Raw genomic sequence first — 20,658 nt, 5'->3', positions numbered from 1 at the left:
TCTCAACGTTTATGATGAGTAATTTATTAAGTTCACCGAAAGTTTTCGGTGGGTATGCTAGTTCTGAACATAACATGCTAATGTACTCTCCTGACATAATCTAATGTTTTGCTTTCGCTGTAAAGCCTTTTTGAAATCGGATAATGTGGTTAGATTAACGAGAGTCTTGTCTTTAAAATGGTGTAAAATAGTCATATGTTTGAGAAATTGAAGTTATAGCATTTTTGAGGTATTTGTATTTCGCGCCACGGGATTCAACTGGCTGTTGAGTAGGGTGGGACGCAAACGTCCCACCTAGCCCATAGAAGTTAACTATACTTTGGGTATGTGAACATGTATATCCCAAGGGTTAGCTACTACCCCGCAATCCGTACCATTCATTAACTATGCGCTTGAACCCGCTACATTAGCCAGTCAATTCTCTGAACAGGAAATGGACAGAACCCTCTTCAATAAACGAGGAAATACAAGGTAGTCATAACCATTTCTGAAGCTCTACCTTCACGTTGTAATTAGTAAACAATATGACATTGTACTTGTAACTTTTAATCACTACATGTATGACCAGAAAGATAATATATTATCAGGAGATACAACAAAAGGTTTTGGCGTCAAACCAATTGCCGGCGCACCCAATTCAAACTCTTAAAACAAACATTTCTCCTCTTTAACAGATGATTAGCAACAGTCAAGAGGACATCTCTAACGCACAGCAATAAAATTGATCAAATGTGCTTCTCAGAAAACCGTAAGTCATTGGCAGTGTCTGGTTATTAATACAGGCATGTCTTGAGATTAAGTGAGGGAGGACCAGAGTATGTGAGTGGAGTTGAGCGGTTGGAAATCCCACTCCTTTGTGCTCCAGCGATCAACATCCTTACCCCCACTCCGCACAAAAGAAATCTCTCATCACTCATAGGAAAAAACCCGAGAAGTGTGAAAGGAGGCGGGGGAGCTAGAGGGCCTTAATGCACAATAACGTCTGAAGTAGGCTATCATAAAGATTTCAACAGCATTGTAGACTATTGAACAAGGACCAACACAAACGGCCAAAAGTATGTGGACACCCTTTCAAATTAGTGTATTTGATTATTTCAGCCACACCCGTTGCTGACAGGTGTATAAAATAGAGCACACGACCATGCAATCTCCATAGACAAACATTGGCTGTAGAATGGCCTTACTGAAGACCTCAGTGACTTTCAATGTCAGTTTGTCAAATTTCTGCCCTACTAGAGCTGCCCCGGTCAACTGTAAGTGCTGTTATTTTGAAGTGGAAACGTCTAGGAGCAACAACGGCTCAGCAGTGGTGTGGTAGGCCACACAAGCTAACAGATCGGGGCTGCAGAGTGCTGAAGCGCATAGTGTGTAAAAATCATCTGTTCTTGGTTGCAACAGTCACTACCGAGTTCCAAACTGCCTCTGGAAGCAACTCAGCACAAGAACTGTTCGTCAGGAGCTTCATGAAATGGGTTTCCATGGCCAAGCAGCCACACACAAGCCTAAGATCACCATGCGCAATGCCAAGCGTCGGCTGGAGTGGTGTATAGCTTGCCGCCATTGGACTCTTGAGCAGTGTAAATGCTTTCTCTGGAGTGATGAATCACGCTTCACCATCTGGCAGTCCGACAGACGAATATGGGTTTGGTGCATGCCAGGAGAATGCTACCTGCCCCAATGCATTGTGCCAACTGTAACGTTTGGTGGAGGAGGAATAATGGTCTTGGGCTGTTTTTCATGGTTCTGGCTAAGCCCCCTACTTCCAGTGAAAGGAAATCTTAATGAATGGTACGTGTTGCGGGGTAGTAGCTAACCCTTGGGATATACATGTTCACATCCCCAAAGTATAGTTAATGCATTAAGCTTAAGTTCAACAGGTTTAGGTTTAAGGTTTAGTACAGTTATTGAGATGTGTGCTGGTATATATTCAACTATGTTTATGATCTGAAGACGTTTAGATTGTAATTCATGTATTTTCAACGTTAAATGATCAGCGTGTGAATTGCCTTGTTTTCACTGGTCAAATGCATTATGGGTAGGTGTGTAAGAACTTTTGTATTCTCATTGTTTGAGAGATGGACAAGGTAAAGTGGGCATGCTGCCAGGTACAGGCATGATGGAAGCCTTGGTTTTCCTTCACCTTTATTTATCATCCTGTTAATTTGTTTATATTATGATATTCACGTTTGATCAGAAAAGTAAAGAACTGCTGTTACCTCCTCACTGTAAAATCGGACCGCAACGTCAACTTCACAAGACCAAACTCAGATCACATCTGACAAAATGTATTTCATCTGTATAATTGCAATGAATTATGGCTCTAAAAATTACTACAAAGAGTACAGTTACATGCACACAATAATACAATTATTGTGAATAGTCAGATTTAATATAATAGTTTGATTTAAACGTTGACATGCTTTGCAAGAAGAAGGATTTCCCTAATCCTGTTTACATGGACACATCTGAAATCAGGCTGCCTGATGGGACTTTGATAAATGCAGAAAATCTTCAATCAAAATATACGTTCTACTGTACCACAGCGATCGTGTTATTTTGGTGAAGCCTATTTGATTCTGATTTCGGAGAAATATATAAAGTTTGTATGAGAACTATTTCTAAAATGAACACTCTTAAGGTTTTTCCAAAATCACTTGACTCTTGCAAAATAAGGAAGCTTGCGCTGCTCATGCTAGCCCATGCGCAGATGTACTGCCAAAGATTGCTCTGAAAACCAGGTGTTTTAATCGGCCTGTGCTCACTTCAATTATGACCTTACACCAATTAAAACAAGAAGAGTAAGGTGTTTACATGACTACTGCCATAATCAGTTTAATATAATATATCGAATTGTTGGTGTAGATGTATGAGATCCTATGAATCATTCTGTCTGTGGTAGTTGTGGTCTTGATGGGGCTAGGTGGGGCAGGTTAGCTCTACGGTTCTCTACCTGGATACTGTACTGTTTGGTCTTGCCCTGAGGTGAGCACTTTGTAGACTTCAGGTGTCCTGGCGTGTTGGTTTAAAGATTTATTTATGTGATATTTTACCTGCAGCGGCTTAGTTAGCGTGCATGGAGACACTGAATCTAATACAGTTTGGGTGAATGAAAGGACACACACACACTCACTTATACATACACTGTAGAGGGTAGCTGCTATGTACTGTAAGTATGGCTGTCTCATTCCGTCTGCATCATTGAAGATCTGGTTCAGTTAGTCTACTGCAGAGATCTGCACAGAAAGATATTTCAGATTATCCTGGATTTAAACCCGGACATGTCATTTCATTTCTTGAATGAAAATCCTTTCAGATATCAACGCCCTAACCCTAACCCCCTAACTATCTAACCCTAACCCCCTAACTATCTAACCCTAACCCCCTAACTATCTAACCCTAACCCCTAACTATCTAACCCTAACCCCCTAACCCCCTAACCCTAACCCTAACCCCCTAACTATCTAACCCTAACCCCCTAACTATCTAACCCTAACCCCCTAACTATCTAACCCTAACCCCCTAACTATCTAACCCTAACCCCCTAACTATCTAACCCTAACCCCCTAACCCCCTAACCCTAACCCTAACCCCCTAACTATCTAACCCTAACCCCCTAACCCCCTAACCCTAACCCTAACCCCCTAACTATCTAACCCTAACCCCCTAACCCAAACCCCTAACCCTAACCCTAACCCCCTAACTATCTAACCCTAACCCCTAACCCCCTAACTATCTAACCCTAACCCCTAACCCAAACCCCTAACTATCTAACCCTAACCCAAACCCCTAACCCTAACCCCCTAACTATCTAACCCTAACCCAAACCCCTACCCCTAACCCCCTAACTATCTAGCCCTAACCCCCTAACCCCCTAACCCTAACCCCCTAACTATCTAACCCTAACCCCTAACCCAAACCCCTAAGCCCCTAACTATCTAACCCTAACCCCCTAACCCAAACCCCTAACCCCCTAACCCCTAACTATCTAACCCTAACCCCCTAACCCTAACCCCCTAACTATCTAACCCTAACCCCTAACCCAAACCCCTAACCCCCTAACTATCTAACCCTAACTACCTAACCCAAACCCCTAACCCCCTGACCCCCTAACCCTGACCCCCTAACCCCCTGACCCCCTAACCCCCTAACCCCCTGACCCCCTAACCCTGACCCCCTGACCCCCTAACCCTAATGAAAGCAGAATAGAATATGGCATCCAGAGAGTACATGAAGATGTGTCCTTTGACAGGGATGAGGCTCCTGTATATCAGAAGTTCTCAGAGGATTATAAAGGATTGAAGTGGGTTTTGAATCATTACATATAATATACAGTACCAGTCAATAGTTTGGACACACCTACTCATTCCAGGGTTTTTCTTTATTTTTATTATTTTCTACACTGTAGAATAATAGTGAAGACATCAAAACTAAGAAATAACACATATGGAATCATGTAGTAACCACAAAAGTGTTAATAAACAAAGAATGCCAAGAGTGTGCAAAGCTGTCATCAAGGCAAAGGGTGGCTACTTTGAAGAATATAAAATATATTTTGATTTGTTTAACACTTTTTTTTGGTTACTACTTTAGGTGGTCTCCTTCCCGTCCATACTGAATCAAAAGGCCCATTTGATCAAGTGGAATCTAGACGAAATAGCGGACAGTTTTTACTTACGGTACAAAGAGTCGAAGTGCAGCAAGTACAAAAAGATTAACAATGACATACAATGTGTAGGCTACTAGTTTATTCAAAGGGCTCACAGAAGTATATTTGGGTGAGTGATAGATAGGAGCGCTCAGTGTTAGCGACGGAACGGGGTTGAGATGTTCTGAGGATCATCTAGAGACTAAACATTTTGCTCTCACCAGTTACTCTTTACTTGTTAAAGTTGCATTGACGTTGTTGAATTTGCACCATGTTGTTTGTGATGGGTTGCCACGCTGAGTCACGTGCCTTTACAAAAAAAAGAGAGACACTTCCATGATGACCTAAATGGAAGGGAGCAGCAGCCTGATGTTGTCAAGCTCTGTTATACCTGGCCTTTTACGCCTTTTGTCTATCAGACATTGCCTCAGCCTGTCCCTCTACCTTTGGTTTGACGGCTGCATACACAATGGATTAGTCTTTGTCATTTATCAAGATCAGGTCAGTTAATAAGAAATAATCCGGATTGACAAAATTAATTCCTATTTTAGACTTTAACCTAAGACCTACTTTCTTTGAATTGTGCCTCATTGAACATTGACTCAGGACAGTGTTATTGAACGGTTGCCTGTAGACTGCTGCTTTTGAAAGGAGCGTATTATGATTTATACATCTCATTCAGTACTGTTCTGAAGCACTATTTGTCCATGAAAATAGTGCTTCAGAACAGCTGGTGTCAAAACAAATTAAAATCACTTTATTCTGTCTACATGATAGATTACGTACTTGTAACAGTGTGGCTTCCGTCCCTCTCCTTGCCCCAACCTGGGCTCGAACCAGGGACCCTCTAAACACATGAACCACTGCCTTCCACGAAGCATCGTTAATCTATCGCTCCACAAAAGCCACGGCCATTGCAGAACAATGGAAACAACTACTTCAAGGTCTCAGAGCGAGTGAGTGACGTTACCGATTGAAACGCTACTAGTGCGCACGCTACTAGTGCGCACGCTAACTAGCGAGTCATTTCACACCAGTTACATACACAGTGGGTCTTGCACATACACTGAGTATACCAAACATTAAGAACAACTAATCGCTGTTTATTATCTATGCATAGTCACTTCACCCCTACCTACATTTACAAATTACCTCGGCTAAGCTGTACCCCCGCACATTGACCCGGTACCGGTAACCCCTGTATATAGCCTCGTTATTGTTATTTTAGTGTGTTACTTTTTATTATTTTTTAGTTTATTTGGTAATTATTTTCCTAACTCTTTCTTGAACTGCTCTGTTAGTTAAGGGCTTGTAAGTAAGCATTTGACAGTAAGGTCTACACCTGTTATATTCGGATGTGACAAATAAAGTTTACATTTGCATTCCTAATATTGAGTTGCACCCCCTCCTTTTGCCCTCAGAACAGCCTCAATTTGTCAGGGCATGGACTCAACAAGGTGTCAAAAGCGTTCCATAGGAATGCTGGTCCATGTTGACTCCAATGCTTCCCACAGTTATGTGAAGTTGGCTGGATGTACTTTGGGTGGTGGACCATTCTTGATAAACACGGGAAACTGTTGAACATGAAAAACCCAGCAGCGTTGCAGTTCTTGACTCAAACCGATGCGCCTTGCACGTACTACCATAACCCGTTCAAAGGCACTTACATCTTTTCTTTCCCATTCACCCTCTGAATGGCACACATACACAATCCATGTCTCAATGGTCTCAAGGCTTAAAAATCCTTCTTTAACCTGTCTCCTCCTCTTCATCTACACTAATTGAAGTGGATTTAACAAGTGACATCAATAATATGGATATGGAAGCAGGTATTGTTTTGTCTCCTCATGTTCCTCTATCTGTTATCTGACTTTTACTGAGGAGGCGTAGGGGTGAGCACTGGCCCAACAGCACTTATCCATTCTATCAAGGGGGTGTGTACGTACGTACGTGCGTGCGTGCGTGCGTGCGTGCGTGCGTGCGTGCGTGCGGTACTCTGAACAGTATTGCCTAGATGTTCTTTTAAAAACCTCTACTTCTCTCCACTCAAATGTAGTCCTGGCCAGAGACCTGAATGTCCCTGTGTGGTACCGGATTAAAATGTCCCTGTGAGGTACCAGATTAAAATGTCCCTGTGAGGTACCGGATTAAAATGTCCCTGTGAGGTACCGGATTAAAATGTCCCTGTGAGGTACCGGATTAAAATGTCCCTGTGAGGTACCGGATTAAAATGTCCCTGTGAGGTACCGGATTAAAATGTCCCTGTGTGGTACCGGATTAAAATGTCCCTGTGAGGTACCGGATTAAAATGTCCCTGTGAGGTAAATCAAATCAAATCAAATTTATTTATATAGCCCTTCGTACATCAGCTGAAATCTCAAAGTGCTGTACAGAAACCCAGCCTAAAACCCCAAACAGCAAGCAATGCATGTGAAAGAAGCACGGTGGCTGGGAAAAACTCCCTAGGAAAAACTCCTGAGAAAGGCCAAAAACCTAGGAAGAAACCTAGAGAGGAACCAGGCTATGAGGGGTGGCCAGTCCTCTTCTGGCTGTGCCGGGTGGATATTATAACAGAACATGGTCAAGATGTTAAAATGTTCGTAAATGACCAGCATGGTCAAATAATAATAATCATAGTAATTGTCGAGGGTGCAACAAGCACGTCCGGTGAACAGGTCAGGGTTCCGTAGCCGCAGGCAGAACAGTTGAAACTGGAGCAGCAGCATGGCCAGGTGGACTGGGGACAGCAAGGAGTCATCATGCCAGGTAGTCCTGAGGCATGGTCCTAGGGCTCAGGTCCTCCGAGAGAGAGAAAGAAAGAAAGAGAGAAAGAGAGAGAGAATTAGAGAGAGCATATTTACATTCACACAGGACACCGGATAAGACAAGAGAATACTCCAGATGTAACAGACTGACCCTAGCCCCCCGACACATAAACTACTGCAGCATAAATACTGGAGGCTGAGACAGGAGGGATCAGAAGACACTGTGGCCCCATCCGATGATACCCCCGGACAGGGCCAAACAGGCAGGATATAACCCCACCCACTTTGCCAAAGCACAGCCCCCACACCACTAGAGGGATATCTACAACCACCAACTTACCGTCCGAAGACAAGGCCGAGTATAGCCCACAAAGATCTCCGCCACGGCACAACCCAAGGGGGGGGCGCCAACCCAGACAGGAAGACCACGTCAGTGGCTCAACCTACTCAAGTGACGCACCCCTCCCATTGACGGCATGGAAGAACACCAGTAAGTCAGTGACTCAGCCCCTGTAAAAGGGTTAGAGGCAGAGAATCCCAGTGGGAAGAGGGGAACCGACAAGGCAGAGACAGCAAGGGCGGTTCGTTGCTCCAGCCTTTCCGTTCACCTTCACACTCCTGGGCCAGACTATACTTAATCATAGGACCTACTGAAGAGATAAGTCTTCAGTAAAGACTTAAAGGTTGAGACTGAGTCTGCGTCTCTCACATGGGTAGGCAGACCATTCCATAAAAATGGAGCTCTATAGGAGAAAGCCCTACCTCCAGCCGTTTGCTTAGAAATTCTAGGGACAATTAGGAGGCCTGCGTCTTGTGACCGTAGCGTACGTGTAGGTATGTACGGCAGGACCAAATCGGAAAGATAGGTAGGAGCAAGCCCATGTAATGCTTTGTAGGTTAGCAGTAAAACCTTGAAATCAGCCCTTGCCTTAACAGGAAGCCAGTGTAGGGAGGCTAGCACTGGAGTAATATGATCAAATTTTTTGGTTCTAGTCAGGATTCTAGCAGCCGTATTTAGCACTAACTGAAGTTTGTTTAGTGCTTTATCCGGGTAGCCGGAAAGTAGAGCATTGCAGTAGTCGAGCCTAGAAGTAACAAAAGCATGGATTAATTTTTCTGCGTCATTTTTGGACAGAAAGTTTCTGATTTTTGCAATGTTACGTAGATGGAAAAAAGCTGTCCTTGTAAAGCTGTCCTTGTAAAGGTAGCGGATTAAAATGTCCCTGTGAGGTACCGGATTAAAATGTCCCTGTGAGGTACCGGATTAAAATGTCCCTGTGTGGTACCGGATTAAAATGTCCCTGTGTGGTACCGGATTAAAATGTCCCTGTGAGGTACCGGATTAAAATGTCCCTGTGAGGTACATTTACATTTACGTCATTTAGCAGACGCTCTTATCCAGAGCGATTTACAAGTTGGTGCATTCACCTTATGATATCCAGTGGAACAACCACTTTACAATAGTACATCTGGGGGGGGGGGGGGGGGGGGGGGGCTTAGGAGGATTACTTAATCCTATTCCTTAAAGAGGTGGGGTTTCAGGTGTCTCCGGAAGGTGGTGATTGACTCCGCTGTCCTGGCGTCGTGAGGGAGTTTGTTCCACCATTGGGGTGCCAGAGCAGCGAACAGTTTTGACTGGGCTGAGCGGGAACTGTGCTTCCGCAGAGGTAGGGAGGCGAGCAGGCCAGAGGTGGATGAACGCAGTGCCCTTCTTTGGGTGTAGGGACTGATCAGAGCCTGAAGGTACGGAGGTGCTGTTCCCCTCACAGCTCCGTAGGCAAGCACCATGGTCTTGTAGCAGAACCGGATTAAAATGTCCCTGTGAGGTAGCAGCAGAAAGAATGTGTGGTTTGACGTATTTGATGTGTTTGACGTATTTGATGTGTTTGACCTACTTGGCGTGTTTGACTTACTTGATGTGTTGGACATATTTGACGTGTTGGACATATTTGACGTATTGGACAGTTTGGACATATTTGATGTGTTTGACTTGTGTATACATGTTTGATGTGTTTGACGTGATGGACATATTTGATGTTTTGGACATATTTGACGTGTTGGAAATATTTGACTTGTTTGACGTGTGTATCCATATTTGACGTGTTTGACGTGTATCTACATATTTGATGTGTTTGACGTACTTGACGTGTGTATACATATTTGACGTACTTGACGTATGTATACATATTTGATGTACTTGACCTGTGTATACATATTGATGTATTTGAAGTGTTTGACGTATTTGACGTGTGTATACATATTTGACGTGTTTGACATATTGGACATATTTGATGTGTTGGACATATTTGATGTGTTGGACATATTTGACGTATTGGACAGTTTGGACATATTTGATGTGTTTGACGTGTGTATACATGTTTGACGTATTTGATGTGATGGACATATTTGATGTTTTGGACATATTTAACGTGTGTACATATTTGACGTGTTTGATGTGTATCTACATATTTGATGTGTTTGACGTACTTGACGTGCGTATACATATTTGACCTTTCTGACGTGTATATACATATTTGACGTATTTGACGTATTTGACGTATTTGACGTGTTGGACGTATTTGACGTGTTGGACATATTTGACGTGTGTATACATTTTTGACGTGTTTGACGTATTTGATGTGTTTGACGTGTTTGAAGTATTTGACGTGTGTATACATATTTGATGTATTTGAAGTGTTTGAGGTGTGTATACATATTTGACGTGTTTGACATATTTGACGTATTTGATGTGTGTATACATTTTTGACGTGTTTGACGTATTTGATGTGTTTGACGTGTTTGAAGTATTTGACGTGTGTATACATTTTTGACGTGTTTGACGTATTTGACGTATTTGATGTGTGTATACATTTTTGACGTGTTTGACGTATTGGACGTGTTTGACGTGTTTGACGTGTGTATACATATTTGACCTGTCTGACGTGTGTATACACATTTGACGTGTTTGACGTATTTGAGGTGCGTATACATATTTGACGTATTTGAGGTGTGTATACATATTTGACGTATTTGAGGTGTATATACATATTTGACGTATTTGACGTATTTGACTTGTTGGACATATTTGACGTGTTTGACGTATTTGAGGTGCGTATACATATTTGACGTATTTGAGGTGTGTATACATATTTGACGTATTTGAGGTGTGTATACATATTTGACGTATTTGACGTATTTGACGTGTTGGACATATTTGACTTATTTGAGGTGTATGTACATATTTGATGTATTTGACGTATTTGACGTATTTGACGTGTTGGACATATTTGAGGTGTGTATACATACTTGACATGTGTATACATATTTGAAGTGTTTGACATATTTGACATATTTAACGTGTTTGACGTGTTGGACATATTTGACGTGTGTATACATATTTGACGTGTTTGACATGTTTGAAGTATTTGATGTGTGTATACATATTTGACGTGTTTGACGCGTTTGACATATTTGACGTATTTGAAGTGTTTGATGTGTGTATATATATTTGACGTGTCTGATGTGTGTATACATACTTGATGTGTTTGACGTGTATATACATATTTGACGTGTTTGACGTACTTGACGTGTGTATACATATTTGACGTGTTTGACGGATTGGATGTGTTTGACATGTTTGACATATTTGACGTGTTTGATGTGTTTGACATATTTGACGAACTTGACCTGTGTATACATATTTGACGTGTTTGACGGATTGGATGTGTTTGATATATTTGATGTGTTTGACACATTTGACTTATTTGAAGTGTTTGACGTGTTGGACATATTTGACGTGTTGGACATATTTGACGTGTTGGACATATTTGACGTGTTGGACATATTTGACGTGCTGGACATATTTGAAGTGTTTGACGTGTGTATACATATTTCACGTGTTTGACATATTTGAAGTATTTGACACGTTCGACGTGTGTATGCATATTTGCCGTATTTGACGTGTGTATACATATTTGACGTGTTTGACGTACTTGACGTGTGTATACTTATTTGACGTGTTTGCCGTATTTGACGTATTGGACATATTTGAGGTGTGTATGCATGTTTGAAGTGTTGGACGTGTGTATACATGTTTGACGTGTTTGACATATTTGAGGTATTTGACGTGTTTGACGTGTGTATACATGTTTGACATGTGTATACATGTTTGACATGTGTATACATGTTTGACATGTTTGACGTATTTGACGTGTTTGACATATTTGATGTGTTTGACGTGTTTGACGTGTGTATTCATATTTGACGTGTTTGACATGTTTGACATTTTTGACATGTGTATACATATTTGACCTGTTTGATGTGTTTGACTTGTGTATACATATTTGACGTGTTTGAAGTATTTGACGTATTTTACGTATTTGACGTGTTTGATGTATTTGACGTATTTGACGTGTTTGTCGTATTTGACGTGTTTGACGTTTGTATACATATTTGATGTGTTTAACCTTTATTTAACCAGGTAGGCCAGTTGAGAACAAGTTCTCATTTACAACTACGACCTGGCCAAGATAAAGCAAAGCAGTGCGACAAAAACAACACAGTGTTACACAAACAAATGTACAGTCAATAACACAATAGAAAAAAATCTATGTACAGTGTGTGCAAATGTAGAAGAGTAGGGCAATAAATAGGTCAATGAGGTGAAATAATTACAATTTAGCATTAACACTGGAGTGATAGACATATTTGACGTGTGTATTTGACATGTGTATTTGACATGTTTGACTTATTTGACGTGTTTGGCGTGTGGATACATATTTGACGGAAGGGAGAGTGAGGTCATGTATTGCTCTTCTGTTGAAAACCATCATCTCTATCTGATAGGTCCGTCTCAACTCTCAACCTCCACTCCAGGTTGAGTTGTTGTTTGGCTGAGGGAGGGGAAATGCCTCCTCTGTCCAGGTTACTTTAGCTCCTCGATTGGGACTCCATCAGGTTACTATTATTTGAATGTCACACATACATTCACAGTGTGATTCATGTTCAAGGTCATATTCAACTTGACCATGGCGACCTGTTTATGAGTTCCGCTGATTCTGAATATGTTGCGGCAGCCTTGTCACATGTCGTGCCCCACATTGGGCTCCACCTCAGTGCCCTTTCATAGAGCGGGCCAAAGATCATGTAACCACAGAGCAGCAAATGTGAGGGCTGCTTTGTTCCGTCATGTGATTTCTGTGATCTAGCTGGCTGACACACAACCTTACTGCCGGCTCTTACGGAAGTTGAATTGAGAGTCCCTCCCACTTTTTGCACGGAACTGAAAGGATTTCATATTATTGGAAACCTCCACAGTTTCTCTGACTTTGTCAAATATGTCCACATTATGCTAAAGTGATACAGTTCAACTTTTAAGGTTGTGGGGGCCTCCTGAGTGGTACAGTGGTCTAAGGTACTGCATCACAGTGCTAGCTGTGTCACTAGAGATCCTGGTTCGAGTCCAGGCTCTGTAGCAGCAGCCATGACCAGGAGACCCATTTGGCCCAGCGTTGTCCGGGTTAGGGGAGTGTTTGGCCGGCAGGGAGGTTCTTGTCCCATTGCGCACTAGTGACTCCTGTGGTGGGCTGGGTGCAATGAATGCTGACATGGTCCCCAGGTGTTTGGTGTTTCCTCCAACACATTTGTGCGGCTGGCTTCCGGGTTAACTGGACATTGTGTCAAGAAGCAGTGCGGCTTGGCTGGGTTGTGTTTCGGAGGACGCACGGCTCTCGACCTTTGCGTCTCCCGAGTCCGTACTGGAGTTGCAGCGATTGGACAAGACCGTAACTACCAATTGGATTCCACGAAAAAGGGGTAAAATAAAAAGGTTGTGGGGTATCTTCTTATTTCATCCAATAGAAATACAGAGAGCTTTAAGGTTCTGGGGTATCTTCTTATTTCATCCAATAGAAATACAGAGAGCTTTAAGGTTCTGGGGTATCTTCTTATTTCATCCAATAGAAATACAGAGAGCTTTAAGGTTCTGGGGTATCTTCTTATTTCATCCAATAGAAATACAGAGAGCTTTAAGGTTCTGGGGTATCTTCTTATTTCATCCAATAGCTATACAGAGAGCTCAGGGTTTTTTTCTTCTCTTGACGGAAGGCCCTGTGTTGTCGGTCTGGTGGTCAGATTGGGTGCTCCTCACTCTGGTGGCAGGTGGGGGGGGGGCTCTCCCTGCCTGGCTTGGGAAAATCCAACACAGCGCCTGAGGGCCCCCACCCCTCCCTCCCTCCATCCCTCGCTCCCTCTCTCGTTCCCTCCATCCGAACCCCTGCCCAGAAGAATGGGGCAGTGCATTCCGCCGGCCTAGAGACCATTTTCCCCTTTCAAATAGTGGCTCTCAGAGTGACAGATGAATTTGAATAAGAATCGCTGTACATTCACCCCACTGCCCCGATGACGAAGCCAGGGAGAGACTGGGTGGCCAGCCATACAACCATCTGATTGGCTGATATTATTCAGGCTGTTTTTACATCGCTACAGCCAGTTGTGCTTACACGTTTTTTTTTAATACACACACTGAACACACACTCACACTTACACACACACACACACACATATACAGACACTCTGGAACTGAACCGGCCTGCAGAAAGATTCTCACCAGAGAGGACTGAGTTAAGCTTGCGTGGCTGTGTGAGTACTTAGATCTTATTCATATTATTACTATCCCAGCTAGCACATTTGGTTCCTTGAAAGTTGTTGGAATGTACATTTTTTGGTTTCCCATTGGTTCTGGGAACGAAACCATACGTCCCCTGACCGGTAAAACGGAACATTTTCACCTGTTAATGGGAACCTAAATGTTTAGGTTGCAGGGAGGTTTGTTTTACTATGCTTCCCTGAAAGGTTTCCTGGGAGGTTTTATTAACATCCTGAGAACGGAAATTATAGGTTTTTTGAAGGTAATTAAATGACATTCATTTCTTTTTTTATTTAACCAGGAAAAGCCCATTGAGACTTTCTTAGAAGATTCTGAGAACATTCTCAAAATTTTGTGAAAGTTTTGAACTAAATGTAAAGGTTATTTGGATGTTTTTGAATAACTTCCTTAAAACTTTCACTGAATGTTTCAGTAAGACTTAATAACACTACTAGCTTAGTTAGAGTTATCTGTTTTGAACTCCAAGCACATCTAGGCACATGGACATTTATTTGCTTCAGCATTAATCATGCAAAAACATTCATTTTTCATCGTGACACAGCATCAGTGATACCCAAACCTAGAATCTTCTATTCTCTGTCCATGGAATTAGTCCACTGCGCCACCAGAATGGTGCTAGCATGCCATGTTTTTATAACTCATATAAAGCTGATCATTTTAATCTATTCAAACAGACCCCATTTCAAAGGAAACCAGCACTCATTAAGATCTGGTGTAGCCAATTAGTGGGTGTGGCCAACACACAACATGATAGAGGATAGAAAGAATTTTGTTATAACTGAGAACGGAATCTATACGTTTTTAAAATAACGTTATTAGAACATCCTCTGAATGTTACTAAAGTTTTCTTGTATTTTTTTATGGAAAGTTTTCTTAAAAGTGAACTATGCAGAAGTTGGTTGTTAAAATTAGAATAGTTCGCCTAATTTCAGTTTATGTGACAAAATATGCAAGTTATTGTAGAGAATCATTGTACCATCTAAACCGCTGTGAAATATATTTTCCATAACCACAAATATTGTATTTTCAGCTGTTTGAAGCTGGTGTACAAAACCGAAAGTAAAAGATGCAAAAATAAACACATTTTTTTTAACTAGGCAAGTCAGTTAAGAATAAATTCTTATTTTCAATGACAGCCTAGGAACAGTGGGTTAACTGCCTTGTTCAGGAGCAGAACGACAGATTTTTACCTTGTCGGCTCGGGGATTTGATCTTGCAACCTTTCGGTTACTAGTCCAACGCTCTAACCACTACACTATCTGTCACCCGAGAAGCATAGAAATAGTGCACATATAAGAGATCTACTGCTTCTTAGACTTGCTTTCAATAAGAATGACAGATTTATAACTCACATTTCAATATGCATTTGGTCAGGTTGCCCAAAAAGTCACATACTGCTTTAATGTTCTGAGAACGGAATTATTATGTTTTTATTTTTTGTCGTTCCTTAAATATGCTGAGAATGTTCCAAAACCAAGCAACTGTCCTGCACCATTCCCAGAACGTTGTGGGAAGGTAGTATGTAAAATAAAAACAGGACAGCCTCGCTCTCACCAAACTCAAAACAAAAACATATGGTTCTCAGAACGTTATGTGCTAGCTGGGATGTCTAGATAAATCACTTTTCAGAAGTTTGACCTAACAGATGTGTTGTCTGATTGATTGTCTGAAAAGGTTTTAGAACTTTGTCTTTGTGAGTTAACATCTGTGCTACCAGCATGTTACACCCTTTTGCTTTTTTGAAATACTTGTATTTGAGTATTTTTTGCATACAGGCACTTTTAGTAAACACATTAGTAAACACATAAATACAAAAGACATTTGTATTATTATGTTGTTGAAATGGTGAATTTGAAGGACTTTAGATACTTTTATGGTAGATTTGTTGGACTTTGTGAGATACTGAATTGGCGTTCTGTGATAGTTAAGTGTGTCCTCTGGTAAACTGGTAGATTTCTGTGGCATGTTGTTGTCTTGTTTCTGTGGTAAACTGTCAGCTGACTGACATGATTTTCTGTAAACTGTTCTCCCTGTGGTTGTTTTACGTTGGTGGGAAACTGTGATAGTGGCATTGTGTTGCAGAGCTGTCCCAGTGTAGGACACTTCAGCAGGGTACAGTGGCTGCAGAGAGGGGCCCCGATCCTCAAGGGTTTCTACCCACAGAGAGACCCAGCAGCCAGGCTCCAGCCAGCCAGCCTGCCCCCAGCCCTCAGCCAGCCAGCCCCCAACCCTCAGCCCCCAGCCATTAGCCCCCCAGCCAGCCTGCCCTCAGCCCATCTGGCCCAAGCCTGCAGTAGGTAGCGAACCAAGCATCGTACGCTCCTAACAACTGAATGGGTAAACCTAACCTGATGTTTAAAGTTGAAACAGATTTTTTCCCCAGTTCAGTAGCATGCATTTTCTCGTCTTATTCTTATTCTTATTAGTCACATTATGGAAGAGCCATGCAGGTTTGGTCACTGGCCTTATGAGAACAGCAGAAAGTGGAGTTAACTCTCCCTGTAAAAAGGATATGACATCACTGTGTGATATCAGCATCCCTCTTCCTCACTGCTTGGCACTTGTTAATCTGTAACAGAGGTAAATGTACAGTGTACTGTTTTGAAGGTTTCTTTGAAGGAATGTTGCCCACTGGCCACAGACGTCAGTTCAACATCTCGTTTTGATTTACATTTGGATTTGTTGTCAACTAACGTGAATTCAACGTAGAACCCATGTCCTCAACACCCAGACTTGCTGCAGGGTGCTAGAGTGGAGACCATCAAACACAGCATTAGCAGGACAGAAATATCTTACTGTTCGTTAAGTAAATAATTGTTATATATCCAACAAATAAGGTGAATACATAATTTTTCCCTCACACCCTTCTCCCCCAATTGCTCAGTTTGGCAGGGCAGCCAGCTCTAAGAAGAGTCTGGGTGGTTCCAGACTTCTTCCATTTAACAATGATGGAAGCCACTATGTTCTTGGGGACCTTCAATGCTGCAGAAATGTTTTGGTACCCTTCCCCAGATCTGTGCCTCGACACAATCCTGTCTTGGAGCTCTACGGACAATTCCTTTGACCTCATGGCTTGGTTTTTGCTCTGACATGCACTGTCAACTGTGGGACTTATATAGACACGTGTGTGCCTTTCCAAATAATGTCCAATCAATTGAATTTATCACAGGTGAACGCCGATCAAGTTGTAGCTCAATTTCGAGTCTCAAAGCAAAGGGTCTGAATACTTATGTAAATAAGTTATTTCTGTTTTTTATTTTGCATGAATTTGCAACAATTTCTAAAAACCTGTTTTTGCTTTGTCCTTATGGGGTATTGTGTGTAGATTGAGGAGGACAAATATGTATTTAATCAATTTTACAATAATGTTGTAAAATAACAAAATGTGGAAAAAGTAAAGGGGTCTGAATACTTTTCGAATGCACTGTAGATTGTTTTGGTCGAAACAACGTTGACTTAATCAGTTTTTTCTCAGTGGGCGGTGAGATTACTGTATGTTAGATTATTTTGCCATGTTAAACCATATTAACAAAAAGTGTTAGAAATGACTTCATTATCATTGGTTGGATTTGGTAATAGTTGACAACAACTTTCATTTGTTTGAGACAAGTCAGATTAGAATAGTCTGTCTTCCCACGCACACATCTGAAGGAACACATGCTCTGACCCATTTAGCACTTAAAGCTGTGTCTGTGTAGACTGTGTACACACAACTCCTTTCTCTCCACAGTCACATGACACGGTCACAGAGGCACCTCTGACCTCTAGGGTCTAGGACATCCCATGACTCCCAGAGAGCCAGTGGGTGGAGGGTCACCAGCACATAGACATTTCCAAATAGATCTTTAGATAGTTACTCCCCGACAAAGGTCATCCTGACCAAACGTGTCAGAATTGTAAAAGCTTTGTTCCATTGAACGTGCGGAAAACATGTAAAAAATAAAATAAAGCAATTGTCATTATATGAGGAGTGCCTTGGTCCTGCTTGTTGTTTTACTGATATAAATGGCTGGGCCCTCCAGTGTTTCAATGGAGGATCATTGTGGATTATGATGCAAAATTATTACAACTTTGAAGACCAATTGATGATATTTCACTTTCACAGAGATATTTGTTTGTCTTACTCACTCAAAACACACACACTCTCTCCCACTCTGTGTTTCAGCCTTCCGGATGACCTTCTGTCAAGGTATACTGACATCCGCCATGGCTGCATATCTGGGCTTCTTCATTTTGGGTGAGTGTAAGTTTCAGTTTTATCCTGCTCTTTGTAAACATTAAGTTTACTGTATTACAGTCTGTTTCTATGGTGATGTATTCTGTCCTCTCACCACTCCCATCCAGAATCACAACACTCTCAGCACAAAAACACTCTCACATGATGTTAGTGTTTGTCACTCAGAATCAGCTGCTTCCCCTAAACAACAGGATAAATCTCACTATGGGCATATTATGCCACAGAATCCCACACTGGAGGACTATAGTAGTTTGAGGCATCTGTTTTTTGAAAACAGGCCAGGCTTTGATGACCTTGTCTATGGTAGAGCCCCACAACAACTCACTGTTTTCTCCGTTCCTCCATTCTCACTAACCTCTGACCTCTAACCTAGTCTGTCTCGCTCTGGACCCTGTGTTTCTGGTCCTCGCTCTCACTTGTATCACCCTGGTTCCCAGTCCAAGATCCTAAGGATTTAGCTTTCCTTCATTTGCTGTTCACGCTTAATTTTTTCTGCCAAACATTCTTGGTGAGATTCTATTTCTCAAACATAACTATTGCTCTTTTGGTTCCCTATCTCCAGGGCTGGATTGATATCAGACAGTTTAGACCCTGTGGTCTGGAAAATGCTAGTGCACACTGACATTAAAGTTTGAAGGATTTGATTAATTAACATCCCATATTTATGCAGCCAAACATCAAGGAAGGAAGGGAAAGTAGAAGCGACGGGGTAAGGAGGGTATAACAGGGAAGAGAGGAGGGGAACACAGGGAAGAGAGGAGGGGAACACAGGGAAGAGAGGAGGGGAACACAGGGGAGAGAGGAGGGGAACACAGGGGAGAGAGGAGGGGAACACAGGGGAGAGAGGAGGGGAACACAGGGAAGAGAGGAGGGGAACACAGGGAAGAGATGAGGGGAACACAGGGAAGAGAGGAGGGGAACACAGGGGAGAGAGGAGGGGAACACAGGGAAGAGAGGAGGGTATAACAGGGAAGAGAGGAGGGGAACACAGGGAAGAGAGGAGGGGAACACAGGGAAGAGAGGAGGGGAACACAGGGAAGAGGGGAACACAGGGAAGAGAGGAGGGGAACACAGGGAAGAGAGGAGGGGAACACAGGGGAGAGAGGAGGGGAAAACAGGGGAGAGAGGAGGGGAACACAGGGAAGAGAGGAGGGGAACACAGGGAAGAGGGGAGGGGAACACAGGGAAGAGAGGAGGGGAACACAGGGAAGAGAGGAGGGGAACACAGGGAAGAGAGGAGGGGAACACAGGGAAGAGAGGAGGGGAACACAGGGGAGAGATGAGGGGAAAACGGGAGAGATGAGGGGAAAAAGAGAGGAGGGGAAATTTATGGAAGAGAGGAGGGTAAAGGCAGGTGAGAGGGGAAAGCCAGGGGAGAGAGGAGGGGACTGAAGAGAGAGGTCAGTCATTTAGTGATGACATGGAGAGAAGAATGAGCAAAGCAAGGGCGTGAGACGAAGAAAAGCTCATTAGTGTCCATATTGGATAGAATGGACTGATAGAGAAAAAGAGGGTATTAGAGCACAGCTTCATTACCAGCAGTGTGAGAAAGCAGAGAGAGACCTGAGAAGGCAGTCTCTGTGCCCTGCAGCACTTGGACACACAGACTGATGAACACATTTCCTCAGAGGTTACAGGTTATGGCCATGACTGTTCAAACATGTTTTACAGTTGCTGGTCAGTTCTGTTAAAGTCGGATGATTACATATTTCGAAAGCACACTGTAAAACATCCCGCAGTGACACTTTGTCAAATTCCATGGCAAAGGTCCATGGCAAAGGTGCGGGCAGTAATGTAATACTGTGTGCAATGTGTTTGGTTTTGTCACATTGTCTCAGGGTAAAGACTGAGGAGGAGAGTCCATGGGTGTGACTGGCACAACAACAGCTTCCTTAGAGAGGAGACAGACACAAACCCCACACTTCCCTTCCTCCCCATCACATTATGTTGTTTTACTAGTGTGTTGTAAGGAAAGAGAATCAGCTCTCTCTCTCTCTCTCTCTCTCTCTCTCTCTCTCTCTCTCTCTCTCTCACTCATATATTATGTTTATTTCTCCATTTCATACACCATAATCGCTGTCTTCCCTCCTAAACCACAGATGTGTGAATGATGTTTCCTCTGGAACAGGGCAGGTTGGCAGGGCAGGTCGGCAGGGCAGGTCGGCAGGGCAGGTCGGCAGGGCAGGTTGGGTGCAGTGCAGACAGGGGATTTGTCTCTGCTTTACTGTGTTGACACCATCGAGCTGCTGACTGATGGTCCTGACTCTGATCTTTCATCAGTCTCTAACTACCAAAGAGGATCTACTCCTCAGACTGTTGTTCAGTCTCTAACTACCAAAGAGGA

General features: G+C 42.7%; 1 protein-coding gene across 2 annotated transcripts in view; it reads left to right on the top strand.

The window, feature by feature from the left end:
- Positions 1 to 20,658, top strand: part of LOC115168598 (laminin subunit beta-2) — an 88,357-nt gene that overhangs the window by 9,040 nt on the left and 58,659 nt on the right. Inside the window, exons 1-2 of one of the 2 annotated variants that reach the window (XM_029724021.1) lie at positions 16,349 to 16,370; positions 18,243 to 18,314. In XM_029724021.1, coding sequence (XP_029579881.1) covers positions 18,251 to 18,314 — 64 coding nt within the window. In that variant the 5' untranslated portion in view covers positions 16,349 to 16,370; positions 18,243 to 18,250. Of the gene's footprint in view, positions 1 to 16,348; positions 16,371 to 18,242; positions 18,315 to 20,658 lie in introns of those variants that run through there. The other variant, XM_029724020.1, reaches the window with a different exon arrangement.

This window comes from Salmo trutta, chromosome 30 (genome assembly GCF_901001165.1).
Source record: "Salmo trutta chromosome 30, fSalTru1.1, whole genome shotgun sequence".
Classification (NCBI taxonomy): Eukaryota; Metazoa; Chordata; class Actinopteri; order Salmoniformes; family Salmonidae; genus Salmo; species Salmo trutta.
This window is presented reverse-complemented; position numbering and strand designations above follow the sequence as displayed.